The sequence below is a fragment of the Pagrus major genome, chromosome 8 (genome assembly GCF_040436345.1).
Source record: "Pagrus major chromosome 8, Pma_NU_1.0".
Classification (NCBI taxonomy): domain Eukaryota; kingdom Metazoa; phylum Chordata; class Actinopteri; order Spariformes; family Sparidae; genus Pagrus; species Pagrus major.
Window position 1 is genome coordinate 8,082,585 of NC_133222.1, and position 16,819 is coordinate 8,099,403.

Here is a 16,819-nt window from a genome sequence, read left to right on the forward strand (position 1 = left end):
ATACAGAGGTCGGCAAGAGAGTTAAGTCAACCAAAGCTGTGTGGGAAGAAGAGTTTTCAAAATAAACTGTGCCAAAATGTCAGTTGCTGAGTGTCATGGGAGCCAAACAGGTCCTCAAGTGTTATGTAAACACTGCGACCGCTCAGAGTAAGGTGCATCACTACACTGACAAAGAGGTGAGAGTGGAAATCTTCAGTGCATAAACAAACACCTGCATGTCTGACGGTGCCTGAGGTCACCTGGAAGCTTCTTTGTTTCTCACCAACTTTTCACTGATAAAATCAAACTACTTTGTTAGCTTCCTTAGCTAAATAAAGCACAGTAAGCTCAGGATTACTGTGGCCGCAGGTGGTTAAAAGAACAAAAATCAAGTCCGGATGATGATCCATTGATCATACAGACTGAGGGACCTTGAAGGTGAAACAAAAGGACGGTTAGTAAACGTCACAAACTTGGCAGGTTGCCATTGGAACAAAGCAGCAGATCCAGTCCCGACTGTAAGTGGATTGACAGTGGAAGAAAGACCTGCAGGGTTTTTATACTGAAGGAGATAATGGGGAACAGCAGGACTTTGAGGGGGCTCTTTTTGATTTGCCAAGTCCAGGTGAGTGTTAAAAAGTTGTAGTCGAGTAATAAGGTATGTTATTTACTTGTTTTTGTGGTGGCTGGGCACTGAAATTTCTTCTTTGTTTCTTCTGAAAACTTCAAACTGCCTTTATTGCTTAGCCTGTCTGTATATCATTTTATATTTATCATAATGTGTATTTATTGGCTTTCGTCTTTTTTAATAAACATTTTTAATTTATTGTTTAAAGCCTTTACTCTTCCTTAAAAGTGTGTTTTTATTTTCTGAAAAGTAAAATGTAATTGTTTTCATTAAATAATTAGTTTTTAAAGTGCAATACAAAAGTTCTTGTTTAAGCATTGAATAACAAACATGTACAGCTTCTTATACCCATGCGGTAGCCTCTTTCACTCATTTCATGAATATAAGCAAGTTTGTTCTCATATTTTGAATTTGAATATGTTTATTCCTGTATTTTCAGTTTAAATAATGTTTGTTATTTTGAATTTAAATATATTTGTTCCTCAGTTTTTAGCTTTTCTGGCTGCAGCAGAATTTCAGCCATGCACAGATGGTGAAGCCCCCAGAAGCAAAAATCTAGAGGTACATTTTGAGGTAATTTTGTTATCCTTGTATTAGATTTTATTGATGAGATTGCTTTTCAATACCTGGCTTGACACGATGAGTCCTAATTCAACCAGAACAACTCGGCCCTCGAGCAGCTCCCCACCATTGAGTTTCCGCACGTGTCTGGCAGTTTGAAACGGATGAAGCGGGAGTGGGTTATTCCAGCCATTGACTTTCCAGAGAATGACAGGGGTCCATTTCCCAAATACATGGTGAAGGTAACTACAGTAGTATCAAGCAAATTAAACAGTTTTGAATGCATTTTTACTAGATGTATTTGCTGTGGCTGAAGCCGCCTTGACTGAAACATCTGTGTTATTATGCTTTAGATCAAGTCAAGCAACGAGGAAACGGTGGCGATAACCTACAAGATCACTGGACCAGGGGCCGATGAGCCCCCTGAAGGTCTTTTCACCGTCGATCGGCGATCTGGAGTGCTGTATGTGAACCAGCCACTTGACAGGGAGAAGACAGCTAAATACAGAGTGAGCATGATCTCACCTTTTACACCGAGTCCCATAACTTGTATCCTTATACACAATAACTGTAAGAATATATGTTGTGTGTGTTACAGCTGTGGGCCCATGCACTGAATGAGGGCAACAAGGCTGAGGAGCCCATGGAGCTCATTATCAACGTCATTGACCAGAATGACAACGCTCCAACATTCAAACAGAACCCTTTCTATGGCGGAGTGAGCGAAAGCGCTGATGTTGGTGAGTGAAAACACAGAAAACTTTGAAAAAACAAGAGGCCTTGTGCTTGTGACAGTGCAGGATGTGACCTAAAGAGGCATCTTCCTCAACTGAGAGAAAGAAGACCTCTCTATCTCAAAAAATTGGCAACTCACACCAAAAAAATCTAGATGGATAAATAGCGCAACAGGTAACAGGAAAATGATCTTGTTTTGATTTTGGGGTGAACTATCCCTTTAATGTGAACTTCAAGTCCTTGTGCTCACTGTTTCATTGTTTTCTCTAACAGATGACTCCATCATGAAGGTAACAGCAGTGGATAAAGATGACCCGCAGACATACAATGCTATAATAAGGTATAAGATAAAGGCTCAGATCCCTCAAACTCCCAAAGGGAACATGTTTGCCATAAACCCAGTGAGTGGAGCGATCAGTGTGACGGCAGATGGACTGGACAGAGAGGTAACGTAATCATACAATGAGAACACAACTCTTCTCTTTCCAAGATTTTCTCATTCCTCACTTCCACTGTGACTCACCTCCCTGTGTCAGACTCAGCCAGAGTACAAGCTGATCATCGAAGCTGCTGATATGGAGGGACGGGGGCTGACAGCCACCTGCACTGCTGTCATTAGTGTTACTGACAGCAATGACAATGCTCCACTATTCACCGTCTCATTTGTGAGTAAAAAAAATGCCCAAATACTTTATCATAATGTTGAAATAAGTAAAATCTATAACTACATTAAGGAGAGTTTCTTGCTTTTTTTCCAGATTTCCACATCGGTCCCTGAGAATGAGGTTGGAGTGGAGGTAATAACACTAAAGGTCACTGACAAGGATGAGTTAAGATCTCCAAATGCCAACACCAAATACTCAATAATCAAAGGAAACGAGAGGGGAGACTTCAACATCACCACAGGCCCCGATAAAATGGAGGGAATCCTCAGAACAGCCAAAGTGGGGAAACAACTGTCTGTTTTTATCAGTAAGTCTGTGTTTTTTTACTCAACATGCAGACCTCTTCAAAACTCGCTCTCTCCTTTACTTTCAAGGAGCTGGATTTTGAGAGCGCTGCTGTCTTCACTCTGCTGGTGGTGGTGACAAACGAGTCGCCTTTTTCTGGACCGGTGTCGACCTCGACAGCCACAGTCGCTGTAACGGTCGTGGACAAGAACGAGCCTCCTGTTTTCAGTCCGGCAGAGATTCGTGTCAGCATCTCAGAAGATGCAAAAATAGGGAGTTCTGTGGCTGACCTCAGGGCGAAGGACCCAGACACAGACAGGAAACAGAGCGTTAGGTAATTATAACTCATACAGGACAGACATAAGTATGATTTTCATGTGGCCACAGTATGTATGTACTATTCTGTTTCTTCTTGTTTTCAGATATGGTCTACACAATGATGCTGTCAGGTGGCTGAGTATTGATAAGGACACAGGATACATCACAGTTAAAAGCAGCATGGACAGAGAATCACAGTATGTCAAAGACGGCAAATACACAGTCCTAGTTTTGGCTTACGACAACGGTAAATTTATACTTAGCGTCTTCCCTAACAACACTGTGACAGCTCTTTTCCTCACTTACCAGTCTGAACAATAACCCTGCTGTGCTCTTCTCTTCACATTCTCCTAGATACTGTCCCAGCTACAGGGACAGGTACTCTGATTGTGAGTTTGTTAGATGTGAATGACCATCTTCCTGTGATCAAGCAGAGGAAAGCCAGTCTGTGCAATAGAGATCCTTTTCCCGCCCAGCTTGATATAGTGGACCGTGATGGACCAGGTCATGCTGGACCGTTTATGGTGGAGCTTCAAGGAGAGCACAAGATCAACTGGACTATTAGCACCAATTCCACAAGTAATAGAGTATACATAGCAATTCACAATATGTAATAATTTAAATGACAACTACAACTCTATGCTTGCAAAGTAGCAACATTTTAATTTAAGTGTTATCATGAATAATTAACAAAAAAAATCAAACCTAACACTCCTCAAGTGTTAACTCGTCATCTTTTCCCCCCTTGCAGACAACTTGGCAGCCCTGGCTCCCAAACGTGAGCTGCCACCAGGGGACTATCATGTGCTGATGCGTATCTACGATGTTGGCATGCTCTACCAAGACAGCTCACTGGACGTAGAAGTGTGCCAGTGTCAAGGAGCTGTTTCTGCCTGCTTCATCCCACACAGTGCCCCCCGCATGCTCAACTCTTCTCTTGCAACCTCAGTTCTGGGAGCAATTTTTGGTCTTCTGCGTATGTATCAAGTCTTCCTTATTCACCCGATGTCATGAATTTGTTTTGGTTTTCTGTCTTTAATTTCTCTAATTGTTCTGGTGACCACAGTGCTGCTCTTGTTGCTGCTGTTGTTGCTGAGAAGGAGGAGGAGGAGGTCAGAGAAGGAAGTCCCTCTTTTTGAAGAAATACCCAGAGAAAACATCTTCTGCTACAATGAGGAGGGAGGAGGAGAAGAGGACCGGGTAGGAGCAGGAGGTTTTAATGCAGATGTTTTACAAGACATCTGCAAATGCCAGATGTCTGCTTACATTGAATAATAGAAATATTTTTATCTGTCTAAAAGTGCAAACGACTGAGGGTCTGTTTCCTCTTTTTTTACTGTAGGAGTACGACCTGAGCCAGCTTCACAGAGGGCTTGATAACCGTCCTGAAGTCTTCTGCACTGAAGTGCTTCCTACTGCTATGAGCCGCCCATCCTACCGCCTACTCCACGCTAATGAAGAGGTCGGCAAATTCATTGAGGATGTGAGTGGTGTCAAATTTGATATATTGGATACGATGTTTCCAAGAATATCAATGTATCAGTACAATATTAATTGTATCATAACTCCTTTATATTTTTTCTTGGTGTTCCTTGTAGAACCTGCATGCTGCAGACGACGACCCCACAGCTCCTCCGTATGACTGTCTCCTGGTGTTCGACTACGAGGGCCTCGGCTCAGAGGCGGATTCTCTCAGTTCCATCAACTCCTCAGACTCTGATGAGGAGCAGGACTTTAAAAAACTGGATCACTGGGGACCACGTTTCAGCAGGCTGGCTGACCTGTACACAGGTGGCACAGAGGAGGATGATGACACAGAAACACTGCCAGGAAAAACAGAATGGGTCTGACATGTCCCTATGTATTTATAGATCATCCAAATTTATGTCCATCTGCCCGAGGTCTTCAGAGTGCTGTGTGACCTCTTTCTGCCGACTTCTGTGGCTCTTTTAAACTCTGTTGAGGTCTTAGATTAGAGATGCTCATCCTCTGTTCATGCACATTTTCAGCTTCCCTTTCTTGTTCATTGCATTAGCTTGTTACTGGAATCTGCTGGTAAATAATGACATTAAAAAGCTAAATGATATTTAATAGTGGGCACATGATTGTCTGCATGATGTCATATTATTGTTACCCATATTTTATGCCAAACTCTGATTGCACAAGTAAAAGTGAATGTTGTTTGCTCTGATGATAATGAGAAACAGCTTCACTCACTAATGTGACTGGAATTCTAAGTTATGTCCTATTCAGAGCTGCTTTCCATAAAGGTAAATGTAGAGGATATTTTGAGTACTGTGTTTAAATGTGGCATACTGCCGCCTGTGATGGAGCTAACAGGGCACTAACACGAGACTCCACCTCAGCATGTATGAAGGAATCCTCCTTTTACCCAGAATTTCAAGAATTTTTAATTCTCAACGTGTGTTTTTAATAATATTTTGTGGTACCTTGGTTGTATAATTTCTGATTCGTTGTTTCATTTTTTTTGATTGCCAGAAAGTTTGTTTAAATTTTGCATTACTAATAAAGTCTGTTTTTATTTGCAAATCATTATCATAGTATTTGTTCTTGTATTATATAAATGTTAGAGTTAGAGTGGGTTATGGTAAGTCTGATCTCAGTCCGTCTCTAGTCTAAAATGAAACCAGTCCTCTGATGCTGTAAGTAGGTGAGCACTGCCTACAAGCCGATAAGATCTTAGTCACGGCCAATGATCACCCTGAGTCACCTCCTCGAGAGTGGACTTTCCACCTCACATTATCATCCAACTCACATGAACTTTGACACTCTGGATCGACTTCACCGTGGGATAACAGCAGCAGAGAGAAAAACTGTTTAAATGTTTCCTCTCTCAGTTAGATGACATTTTCTGTTGATATGAAGGCCTGTGGATGAATCAGTTAAAGCTGTACAACATTTGAGAAAGGTAAGCGGTCGAAATCAAGTGTGACATCTGAATCAAAGGTGTGTTCAACAATGTATACAGTGTAACCTCCATTTTGTTTCCCTACAAGTTAACTCTTTTCTCCCACAACAGATGACGCAGAACATGTTTCAGGAGGGGCTGTACCATGTGTTTTTTAAAGAGACACCCTCAACCCGCCCACTGACCCAGGTTACCAATCATGCGGAGCTAGTCAATGTCAGGATCCATCGGTGGTTTGGGACCGTGGTGAACACCAGACTATTAGTCACTGGGGTGAGATGCTGCTTTCTTCTGCTCCTCCAAACCATGACTGAACAAGCTTTTAAACTATCTTCCTACTTCATACTGACTGTTTCCCTTCAGGTGGTGCAGATCCTCAGTGCCTTAGCTTGCATATTAACCACAGTCATCCATGCATGTGTGAGCTTCAACTGCTCCATCTCCATGACAACACCGGTGTGGTCAAGCCTATTTGTGAGTCCACATCTGCTTCGATGCAAATCTTTCAGACACAGAGAGTCAAATACTGCGTCCTAACTTGTTTGTGTTGTTCCAGTATATAGCTGCTGGGTGTCTGGCATTGGAGGTTCAGAGGAAAGCTCATAAAATAAAGGTGAACACATTTTAATGTCACTTTTTTTTTTCACCTTAGAGACTGCCTTTCTTAATTTTGCATTATTCATGAACAGATCATCACTCTGATGGGTCTGAATGTCTTTAGCCTACTGTTTGGCTTCTCTGCTCTCCTGTCCGTCAGCCTCAGATCTACATTTCCTGCCACACTAAGCACAAACCAACAGGTAATTCTGCAATTCTGTTAGTTTTCTACCTTTTCTAACTACTATGAAACGCTTGTTTCAACTCTGATTGTGCAGAAATGAATGTTCTACTGTCCTCCTCACTCTCTCCCCATTGATTTCCTCTCACTAGCGTGTTGGTTCACATGTTGCAAAGGGGAGCGCCATAGCATTTTCTGTTAAGTGTTTTCTGGCATCACTCTACATTCTTCTGGTGTCCTGGAGAGGCCTCCGACGCTACAGTTCTCCCCACAATCAGGCCTACAGCCGCGTCGCACAGGTAAATATAGGATACAGAGAGTGCCCTGGACTCAAAAGAGAGATTGGTTCAACATTAATTTGGTTATTTTGGTAATTTCCAGTTTAATGGAATGCTTTTTTGAGTTTACTCTGTCAGCTGATTTGCTGTGATGGTGATAGATGATGATATGGCTTTTTGGGAAGTTACTCTCTAAATACAGTGCCAGAAAAATAAATCAGAGACATGAAATTAAAAAAGCACGATCAGGCCAGATTATCATAGATGGTGAAATTAATGGTGTCTGAATGTTTTTTTTCTTTGCTATTTTTTTTGGGCAGGCTCCAGATGAAATTAACGGGCCTCTACTGGAACAAGAGGAATTGAATCTGTGAAACTCGAAGACCTGAGAAGTAACACACTCCTGCTTGCACAGCATTTTGTAAACTCAAGTTACTGTAGATGATAAGGGTCTGTATTGGATGGCATGAACAGCTTGTGCAGTCCTGATTGAGGAAATTATTAAGACATTGTGAAACATATCATGTCACTTGACTGATGACTCAGTATCACTTCTCCTTTCAAACTAACTTTATCCAAACTAAGTGCATCAGCACATTAAAATCTACAAAAAACAAACAAATAAGAAATGATGTATATAACACACATAGATGACTTATTAGAATAAATTACACTTTTTTAAAACTGATGAGTTTTCCAGTTTTCCTCATTTTCAAAGATGCTGCTCTGTGATCAACACTAGAGGGGAGCATTGTCAATGATTTGACATGCTGCACAGTCTGACTCACAAATCAACTGCCTCTTTGGGGTGTTAGAGGACGACATTGCTTCACTTCTGCTGCTAAACAAAAAATGTAATAAGCAGAAGTTGTTTGGTGACTGCACATCGAAATGAGAAGGTGACTGCAAGGATTTTGTTACCAAAGTGTCATATATAGCCTTACATACAGTATATACATACCACAATAGGTGGTAGTCCACAGCTGCTGATGCAGTCAAGTTACATGGGTACACCGGAGTTCATCATCACAATTACAGAATATAAGAAAAGCTAAGAGAATACATAAATAATTCAATGTATATATTTTTGACACCAAGAGACATATCCTACCATAACAACTTTAACTGTTTGAGTATGTTAAAAAAATGCTCGGATGTCTCAATAACCCAGTTCAAAGAGGGCAATCTAAAATTGTAAAAGCTGAATAAGTGAATAATATAGAAACAAACAGACATGTGATATACGTCTGTATAACAAACACCTAATCGCACAAAATCTCAATTTCTACATAATGTTGCTTTAAGATAACTTTATCATCAAAAGGGAAGAACAAGTTTATTATTATATAAGATCATACTCTCATTTATAAAACACATAAATAGGTTAACATTAGTGAGAATTTTGATTTTAATTACTATGAGGATACACATGCTTTACACCAGGTGTGGGATGTATATAGTAAAGGCTATATCTGACGCTAGTGTTCAACTCCTCTCAGGGTGTTTGTAATAAAATCCTTGGAGTTTAGTGTGCGGCCATCATCTCTTCAATATATACACATTATCAGCAGGCAGGCCTTTTAATGTATGATAATAACAGTATGATGTGTGTAATGTGACTTTGATGTTTGCATCTAATGATCACTCAGTGTGAATAAATGTTTTTTAGCAAACTTGTTTCCAACTGTTTCCAGGGCTGATATTTATGTCTCATAGTGACCTGAACCTAAATCAAATCTGAGCCCTGAAACAAAGCACTCAACAGAATAAAACTAAAACTCTGGTCCTCACAAACATAGATGTCAACGAGTACATGGAGAAAAGACACAGTGAGGGGTGTGGTGTATTTGTGTATTTAAATATGATGGAGGATTTCATTAAGAATATAAAGCAAGGTCATACACCACTCCTATAGCAAGCACACACACACATACAAAGAATTGTGCAAGTGAAAAAAATCACAGAGGAGCTAGTTTCTCACGGCATGTCGGGCTAACAGCTTCCAGCTGTTGCCTGGTTTGGAGAGCTGCTATGGGAACACACCGAGTACAAAGACTAACATGGGATTCATTAGTAAATGGACACAGACGGAGAATAAAAGAAAGCAGGAGGACGAGGCTGGTTGTCCTCACAGAAACTGACAACTGCTTTCTCTGGTAGAAACCGCTTTTCTGTGTGGTTTAGCACTTTGTGTGTGTGTTTACAGTCTGAGTCGCATGTGTTTCATGATATGAGCGTGTACATGTAAGTTGCACAAACAATCAATTTGTTCAGATGTCTGCAACTCCTGCCAGTACACTTGAATGGTGCTCATGTTTCATCTACACAAAGACAGATTGTCTGTGAGATCTGAGTTAGCAGCCAACCATGTCACACAGTGGCATGCAAGTCAGAAATGTGTGGAAAAAATCCTGCCTGGATGAATGTGCAGCTGTTAAATCTCGTGCTCTGCCGCTGGATGGTGAGTAATATCTTTTATCTTTGGAGTGTAGCTTCCTTTTGAATCCACAGGAAATCCTCCTTCTCCTTCTCTTGGAGGCCAGAGTGTGAGAAGGAAGTGACTGAGGCCTGGATGTGATGACAAGAGCCTGAGTGTGTCCGGAGAAGTAGAAGTGGTGACTACATGCGGGGATTCCCTTTGATAAGTCTGACTGATACTCTGACCTTTCAGCAGAGCGGCCCGGTGGGATTTGATGTGAGCCACCTGGAAGTGAGTGGACAGCAAAACAACTTCATGCTTTTGATTTTGAGAAATGGAGGAAGAGAAAAGAAAACAGACAAAGGCATAATCTTGAGAACATTCATCAATAATTTATTTTTCTTTCTGAAGAACCACCACGGCTTCTCATCTTGAAAATTCATCATCAATTTCCAACAACACAGTTTTGAAAAATGTAAAGTTACTATACAAATTTTTAATAGAAAAAAGAATAAATTAACTGTGGAATTCAGGTTTTTTTTTTTTTTAGGTTTTTTTTCAGCAATTCCACATTTTTTTCTACAACACCTTTAATGTATTGTTACAGTTGAACAGAACTGATAAAATCAAGTTACATGCTCTATGTCTGGTAGGGGAAGTGTTCTACTATTAAACTGTCTGTTAAAATAAGCTTCATTTTGCACATCTGGTATTGAATCTATTGATAACAATGAAGAGATGTCTAGATCCTACGTGACAAAGCAGTAACTGGTCATTTTGTAGCACCTGAAAGGGTTGTTACAATGTCAGAACTAAAAAAAAAAAACAATACTGGTTCATATAAAATGGAACATTGTTAAAACAATGAATGTGAATGTTAAAAACCCCACAAAACCTTACAGTGCCCCTCCGTACATACAGGAATAGACTGATAAAAGAGTTAGTTCACTTCTCTTGGAGTATTACAAAAACCTCATACATTTCTATGGAGCACAGAGAATATGGTATGTTTGGAGTTACAGAGGGAGGGGACGTCACACTTCTTCACATCGGGCTCAGAGATTACCACAAGGTCAAAGCAGGACTTTCTGGGGGCGAGGACACACTATGGAGCAAGACATGATATAGAAGTCGGATGCTGGATCTCTTTGGGGTATTTATTTGTCAGTGGGTCTGCAGGGCATGCATGGGATTGTGTCTTTAGCACACAAAAGACTTTGAGTGAGCAGAGCAGGGTCAAACTTGGACTCTAATAGGTGACTTGGATACAGAAGTGTTAGTTTCTATGAGATGGTAACCAGGGAGTGCTGGTTCCAATCCTGGGTAAAGACTGATCAAACATGACCAGGTATTGATGGACAACTCTCCATGCAGGGATCGGGCTAAACCTTCAGATTGCATATAGTGCATAAAGGAAACACAACACTGTGAGGGATGACAGGTTAAGATTCGTTCCATTCCAGATTGTTACACCGTTTGTCCAGACATAATGGTGCTGAAAGACAGAAAAAAATACCACTTTTTTCTAAATCTGTCATAATCTTTCTGTGCAACATGAAAATGATTCTCAACATGAACTCTGTTTAGGAGACTGATTCAGGGACAGCTAAAACATGCAAAGTTCTACTTCCTTCGTACAAAACCAGGTGTGCTTTTCTAACCCTGTTCTTAATGTCTGATTTGTTGATTGGGACGTGTGAGAAAATAATTCTCCTCATTTGAATTGTTTTGTTTCAGTTCTGACTATGGCTTCTCTTCTGCCTTGACAGCGGGGTATTAATTATTGTCATCCTGAAATTGTCCATACACAAAAAAGAAAAAGCCTATCTGTATTTCCTAATCTGTGGTTCTAGCTTTTCCAGTCCCCTCTTATGCACTTTGATAGAATTCATTGGTAAAATATTGACAGTGGAAAATGAGAACACACTAATTGTAGGTCCAGCCCTCATAGACACTGTTGTGCTTTTCGCTGTATGTTTTAATAATTCTGACTACACTTGATGCAGGATAAGAGAGAAGTCTGGTGAATGTTTTCTGGCTATTCTGCCTAGCTGTTGTTTAATATGATGACTAAAGACTTGAAGCGGGTTGTAGCTTGTTTCAGTGCTGAATTACAGTAAAAAAATGTAAAGCACCAACAGGTTTGGCACCAATAAACTTGCACTCATGCGTGCTCATAATATAAGGTGTTGTGACTGTCAGTGTGTGTGTCTTAGCGAGTGTCTGTGTTCAACCAGGATGCTCCTGTCATGAAGAAGAGATGGACTGGAAGATGAAAGGACACAGTGCTACTACAGTGACTGACAGAACCAGAATAGAGCAAAGGCCAATAGAGGAGTAGAGACACTAGTGACAAAAAACACGATTCACTGAACAGCCTCAATATCAAACATAAGTAACGTCAACAGATGTCAACAGCCAATCATCTTTAACTTTCAGGGGTGAAAATGAAAAATGTAAGAAAGTGGAATCACAATGCATCATGTGGCCAAACAAACAGCTGTGGACAGAGAAATCTTGTCAAGACCTTAAATAAACATGAATGATGAAGTCACTGAAATAAGCACAGATCAATGCCAAACCCAATAACCACAACTCCAAATTCTCCCTATGATGCACTAATAATCCTTAACGCCAAGCACCACAAGTCAGAGAACATGGCAAAACGCCTGCTTCAATTCACTCCGAAGGTTCAAACCAGTTTATATACTTGTACAATGTTTGTTATTGCTATTAGTCCTCGTCAATATCCCAGATGGAGTCCCATGAACCGTCCTGATATTGTCACTGTGAATTCACTCTCTACAGTCGCAGTTACTTCTCTGCAGGGGCACCAGCCCAGGGACCCTGGTGTGACCAGTCAATCCAGTTGTTGTCTTTGGTAGTGGGTTAAACTGAGAGGAGTTGAATTTGTCATCTAAACGTTTGTTAAATTGGATTTTTTCCATGTGAAGTCTGTGTCATCTTCTTTTTTAAATATGCAGGGAGAGAAAATCAAAAATAAGACAAACATTAATGGGAATAATGAAATCCAACACAGTTCATCTGGGCCTGGAAATTGTTTTTTAACTGGTGGCTCAAATCCAGCAGGTATCCTCTGATTAGGTGGCAGTGCATTGGAGTTGGTAAGGACCAAAGATGAGATATGAAACCGATCCTGGAATGGTTGATGTTCGTTCTGTTCAGTTGAAGTTGTATGTTTGATATTTTTCTGTGCTCTCCTCCCACCACTCCTCCCCCCCATTGACCCATTGCTTGTGTGCTGAGGGTGAGTAAAGAAAGGGTGCTGCAGGGCAACAGTTCAACAGCTGAGGTGGCACTTCTCAGTCTGTCCTGTGAAATCAGCTCTTATCGGAGCCCAGCGAGTGTGTCCCTGTCCAGCTGAGCTGTAATGGAGGGGTATAATAAAGAGGTGGTGAGATGGATGGAGGGCAGGATTTAGGGAGGAGGGACGCTCGTGTCCAGTCCGCCGTCCAGTCAGAGCAGGGTTTTTGTAGGGCCTTGAGGATGAGGTTGTTGGTTGTCGATGGGTAGTAGTGAGGGACAGTGGAGAGGCAGTAGGAGAGGGCAATGGGACTTTTCTGGGCCCTATAGGAAGGTCTCAGACCAGGGTTCCAGGTTTGGCCTTGTCATGTCCGTACCACTGCACATCTGCCAGCTCTGAGCACAGGGGGCTGCTGAGAAAACAGCTGTCACTGAAAGACCTGCAGAGGAAGACGCAAGACAAGGATAAGACTGACTTCAGAAAAAAACCTTTTCACAAGGTAAATTAAGCAGAAAATTTCATCTATGGCCCTGGTCAGACCTGGTACTGACACCCATCTTTAGTGATCCGATTACAAGTGGACGGCTCTAAGTCCCTCAGTTCACACCTGGCATTAGAATGAGTCTCAACACTTGTTTTACACAAAGTAAGAGAGAACTCAATGTATAACAATTTCCGTATATTCAAGAAGGCCCAAACAGTTACGAATTTGTTGTACAGTTTCTACTAACACAAAACCTAACAAACCCTATCATGAACTGTATTTTAATGCCCAATTTACAAAGTTGGGGGATATCGCAGGTATTAGTTCAGTACTTAGTTGGAACAGACATGTCCAAAAACTCCTGCTGCTAACATTGGCATGTTAAGAGAGTCCAAAAACAGTTCTGCCTGTTGCTGTGGCGTCTTCATGTTGTTTTGCTGAGGACATCAGTTTAGTGGGCAGTCTTCCAATGTGGTCCACGGCACATGTGTGTACACACTGCTCCAAGAATGTGGTCACATGTGGCCCAGACCACCTCTGAATGTGGTCGGATCTAAAATGCAACCTCAATGCATTTTACATAGAGCTGTCCACTAGAGATCGGATCACTCAGGATGCATGTTAATACCAGGTCTGAACAGGGCCTACATGGTTTCAAGTGTTTATCTGCTCCTGAGATGGTTTGTTAAAGAATGTTTTCTGTCACAACACATACAGCAGATGGTTAAGTATTTCTATTAGTAAATCCTGTAAGTAATTAGCCACACTGTCAGTGTCATACCACAGAGCAGAGCACATGCAGAGATCCAGTACAGCCAGAGTATGAGTACATGACACAGATACCTCCACCGTCAAAGAGCAAGAAATTGTGCACATTCCCCATTGTCAGCCCTCCACAGTTGATCTAAGTGACTAGTAAATATGTTCCAAGAGTGCTTAGACTATTACAATTGTGAATGGACAGATTTCTATAAATAAAAGTCTGATTGAGAGTAGATTTGGCATTGCCGTCACGCTACATTTTTGCTTCAAGGTTGTTTTCTTTCTGTTCTGCTGCTGCTGTGCTTCCCTAACAGTGCACTGTAGGTTTAGACCACTGGCAGGCTGAGACCACAGACAGTACCTCTATGCATCAGAGCTGGGCTGAGGGGGAGACTGACAGACGTCCTCAGTAGGAGAGCTGTCTGCTGTGCCTCTAAACCAGGAGAGAGGACACACACACAAGGGAAGGAGGGTTAGTATAGACGGAGAGAGAGAGAGAGACAGAGAGACGAGAAGGAAATATTAAAATATTAGGTGATAAGAGAATTTTCAATGACGAAATGTTGATCAGAGGGTGTGAGAGATGCCAGGAAAAAGTGTGACACAAGGAACAGAGATTGTGTGAGTGAAACATTTACACAGCAGAAGAGAATGAAAAGAGATCATCATCATTTGATTATGAGTATGAAAAAGGTCCCAAAACAGAGCCCAAAATCACATAAAAATCATTCTTTGGGATTAGTTCAACAGTGAAAACAACCAGCTGACACAGATACAACAGACAATCAAAGCTTGTGAGGATGTGAGAGTGAGGTTTGGATAAAGATTGACAGGAAGAAGTTGCCAAGATGCAGTTTGCCCTAAATTAACGTAAAATCAAATGCGACTTCGAACATCTTGTCACCTTGATCTGCTGCTGAGTGTGTGTCTTACCCGCTCTGCCAGTTGAGGATGTGCTGTGGGCTACAGGGGGGTGTGGGTGTGGCTGCGTGTTCGCTGGAGGGCGTCATACTCCTCTGGCTGTGAGGGGATGCAGCTATGGGGAAAACTGACAGTTAGTCGTGCTAAATGAGACAAAAGACATGCAGCATTAGACAGAGAGACACAGGAAACAAACACACATACACAGACAGAGAAAACACACATAATAGAGGTGGGGTGAGGGGCAAAGGAATTTCAACTGTGCTTTACAGTGTGTGACCTCAGTGTCACAAAGAACATTTGCCTCAGGGGTCCTGTCAAACAAAGCTGACTTCATGGCAGGTTGGAAACAAGCCTCGTTGGCGCAGTAGGCAGCGCGTCAGTCTCATAATCTGAAGGTCGTGAGTTCGAGCCTCACACGGGGCATTGTTTTTTCCTGTAAACTGTGTATATTACCCCACAAAATCAAAATACTGTTGATAACTCCATGCTCTAGATACACAAAAGTGGCTGCCTAAAACAGGCTTCATTGGCGCAGTAGGCAGAACATCAGTTTCATAATCTGAAAGTCTTGAGTTTGATCCTCACATGGGGCAAAACCTTTTCCTGCACAATGTACATTTGCCCTCATAAAGTTAAACTAATATGTCAACATTTAATGGACAAAGTACACAACTCTATGTTGTAGATATATACAATCAGATAAGGCCGCGTTGGCAAGTAGGCAGCACGTCTGTCTGAATCGTTTGTTTTCTAGAACATAGTCTCTTTACCTGAACAAACAGGGACAGTCTAACTACTTGAATCCACCAGGCACGGCTGCAAGCAGCAGAAAACCAAAGCAAGTTGCACAGAGCAGATCAAGCAAGGCAGGAAGTCAGACACAATAACAGCATAGAGCATCTGGTCAATTTTCAGATTAAAAACAACCTGCAACTCCTAATCGTAAATCAAAACAGACAAAAAGCTACATTGCCTACTTACCTAGAGTAGAAGCACAAAAATCAAGGAAGATTTACTAAAGCAACAAAATCAGGCAGGCAATCTGCTTCATAAATGTTCCCGGTGGGGTATGAAGCCATGCAGAGGAGGGAACAAAACCGCAGCCGTGCCCAGCAAAATCAAATTGTAAGGCTTTTATCTTATACACATGATGATACTCTTTACTTAAATATGAACAACTGAAGGAGACCTACCCGGTGAGCCCTTGGCAAGTGTTCCTACTCTGCTCCCTCGACCATGTCCCAGGGTGCCTTGCTGTGACCCTGTCTCGGAGGAAGTAGACCCCGAGTGACTCCTCTCTTTCAGGCTCCCTGAGGACCTCTGGTACCAGCACCTCAGCTCTTCAGACACTGCTGCCCTCCCCCCTCCTCCGCCTCCACCACCCTCTCGCCCCAATGACGGAGTCCGTACTATTTGAGAGCGCGACGGCGTGAGTCGGCCGCTCCCCTCTCCTCCTTCCTCTCCCCCCCAGGCCTCTTTGTACAGTCCCCCGGCCGTGTAGGAGCTGGAGGTCTTGAATTGGGCCTTCACGCTGTAGTGGCCCTCCTGGTCGCTCTCCAGGCTGCGCACCACAACTGGGTTGGGGCTGCCCTCCACGTAAAGCGGGTACTCCTTGATGCGGTACTGAGAGGAGGGCTGGCTCTGGCTGTGGAGGTAGACTCCATGGTGTCCCCCTCCCATCCCACCTCCACCTGAGCCTCCAATGGAGCCGTTCTTAGCTGCCAGGTTTGGCATGGAGCCAGAGTTAGAGGAACCCAGGTGACCTGCAGACCTGGAGAGTGAAAAAAGTACAACAATATGTTAATCTCA

At 42.2% G+C, this 16,819-nt stretch overlaps 3 protein-coding genes and 1 non-coding gene across 10 annotated transcripts in view; 3 read left to right on the forward strand and 1 right to left on the reverse strand.

Annotated features, from left to right (window-relative positions):
* The first annotated feature begins 95 nt into the window (after window positions 1–95).
* On the forward strand, window positions 96–5,021 carry LOC141000879 (B-cadherin). Its single transcript, XM_073471762.1, has 14 exons — window positions 96–176; window positions 1,267–1,410; window positions 1,522–1,677; window positions 1,767–1,908; window positions 2,177–2,349; window positions 2,440–2,568; window positions 2,662–2,847; window positions 2,943–3,187; window positions 3,276–3,418; window positions 3,526–3,750; window positions 3,923–4,147; window positions 4,238–4,371; window positions 4,514–4,654; window positions 4,770–5,021. Exons 1-14 carry the CDS (start codon window positions 96–98, stop codon window positions 5,019–5,021), a joined length of 2,376 nt encoding a protein of 791 aa, XP_073327863.1.
* A 992-nt stretch (window positions 5,022–6,013) lies between these two features.
* On the forward strand, window positions 6,014–7,844 carry tmem253 (transmembrane protein 253). Its single transcript, XM_073472371.1, has 7 exons — window positions 6,014–6,100; window positions 6,212–6,373; window positions 6,464–6,574; window positions 6,657–6,713; window positions 6,790–6,900; window positions 7,031–7,177; window positions 7,477–7,844. The coding sequence occupies exons 2-7, from the start codon at window positions 6,212–6,214 to the stop codon at window positions 7,528–7,530; spliced, it is 642 nt and encodes a 213-aa protein (XP_073328472.1). The 5' UTR covers window positions 6,014–6,100; the 3' UTR covers window positions 7,531–7,844.
* A 2,103-nt stretch (window positions 7,845–9,947) lies between these two features.
* Window positions 9,948–16,819, reverse strand: part of frmd4a (FERM domain containing 4A) — a 71,010-nt gene continuing 64,138 nt past the window's right edge. For 5 of the 7 annotated variants that reach the window (XM_073471668.1, XM_073471663.1, XM_073471664.1 and 2 more), the window contains exons 22-24: window positions 16,204–16,781; window positions 15,020–15,122; window positions 9,948–13,279 (exon numbers count right to left, since the gene is read on the reverse strand). In XM_073471668.1, the coding sequence (XP_073327769.1) occupies window positions 13,177–13,279; window positions 15,020–15,122; window positions 16,204–16,781 (784 nt within the window). In that variant the 3' untranslated portion in view covers window positions 9,948–13,176. Of the gene's footprint in view, window positions 13,280–14,447; window positions 14,520–15,019; window positions 15,123–16,203; window positions 16,782–16,819 lie in introns of all 7 variants that reach the window. The other 2 variants (XM_073471667.1, XM_073471665.1) reach the window with 1 other exon arrangement.
* trnam-cau (transfer RNA methionine (anticodon CAU)) lies at window positions 15,361–15,433 on the forward strand. Its single transcript has one exon. It is a non-coding gene; the product is annotated as a tRNA-Met (tRNA).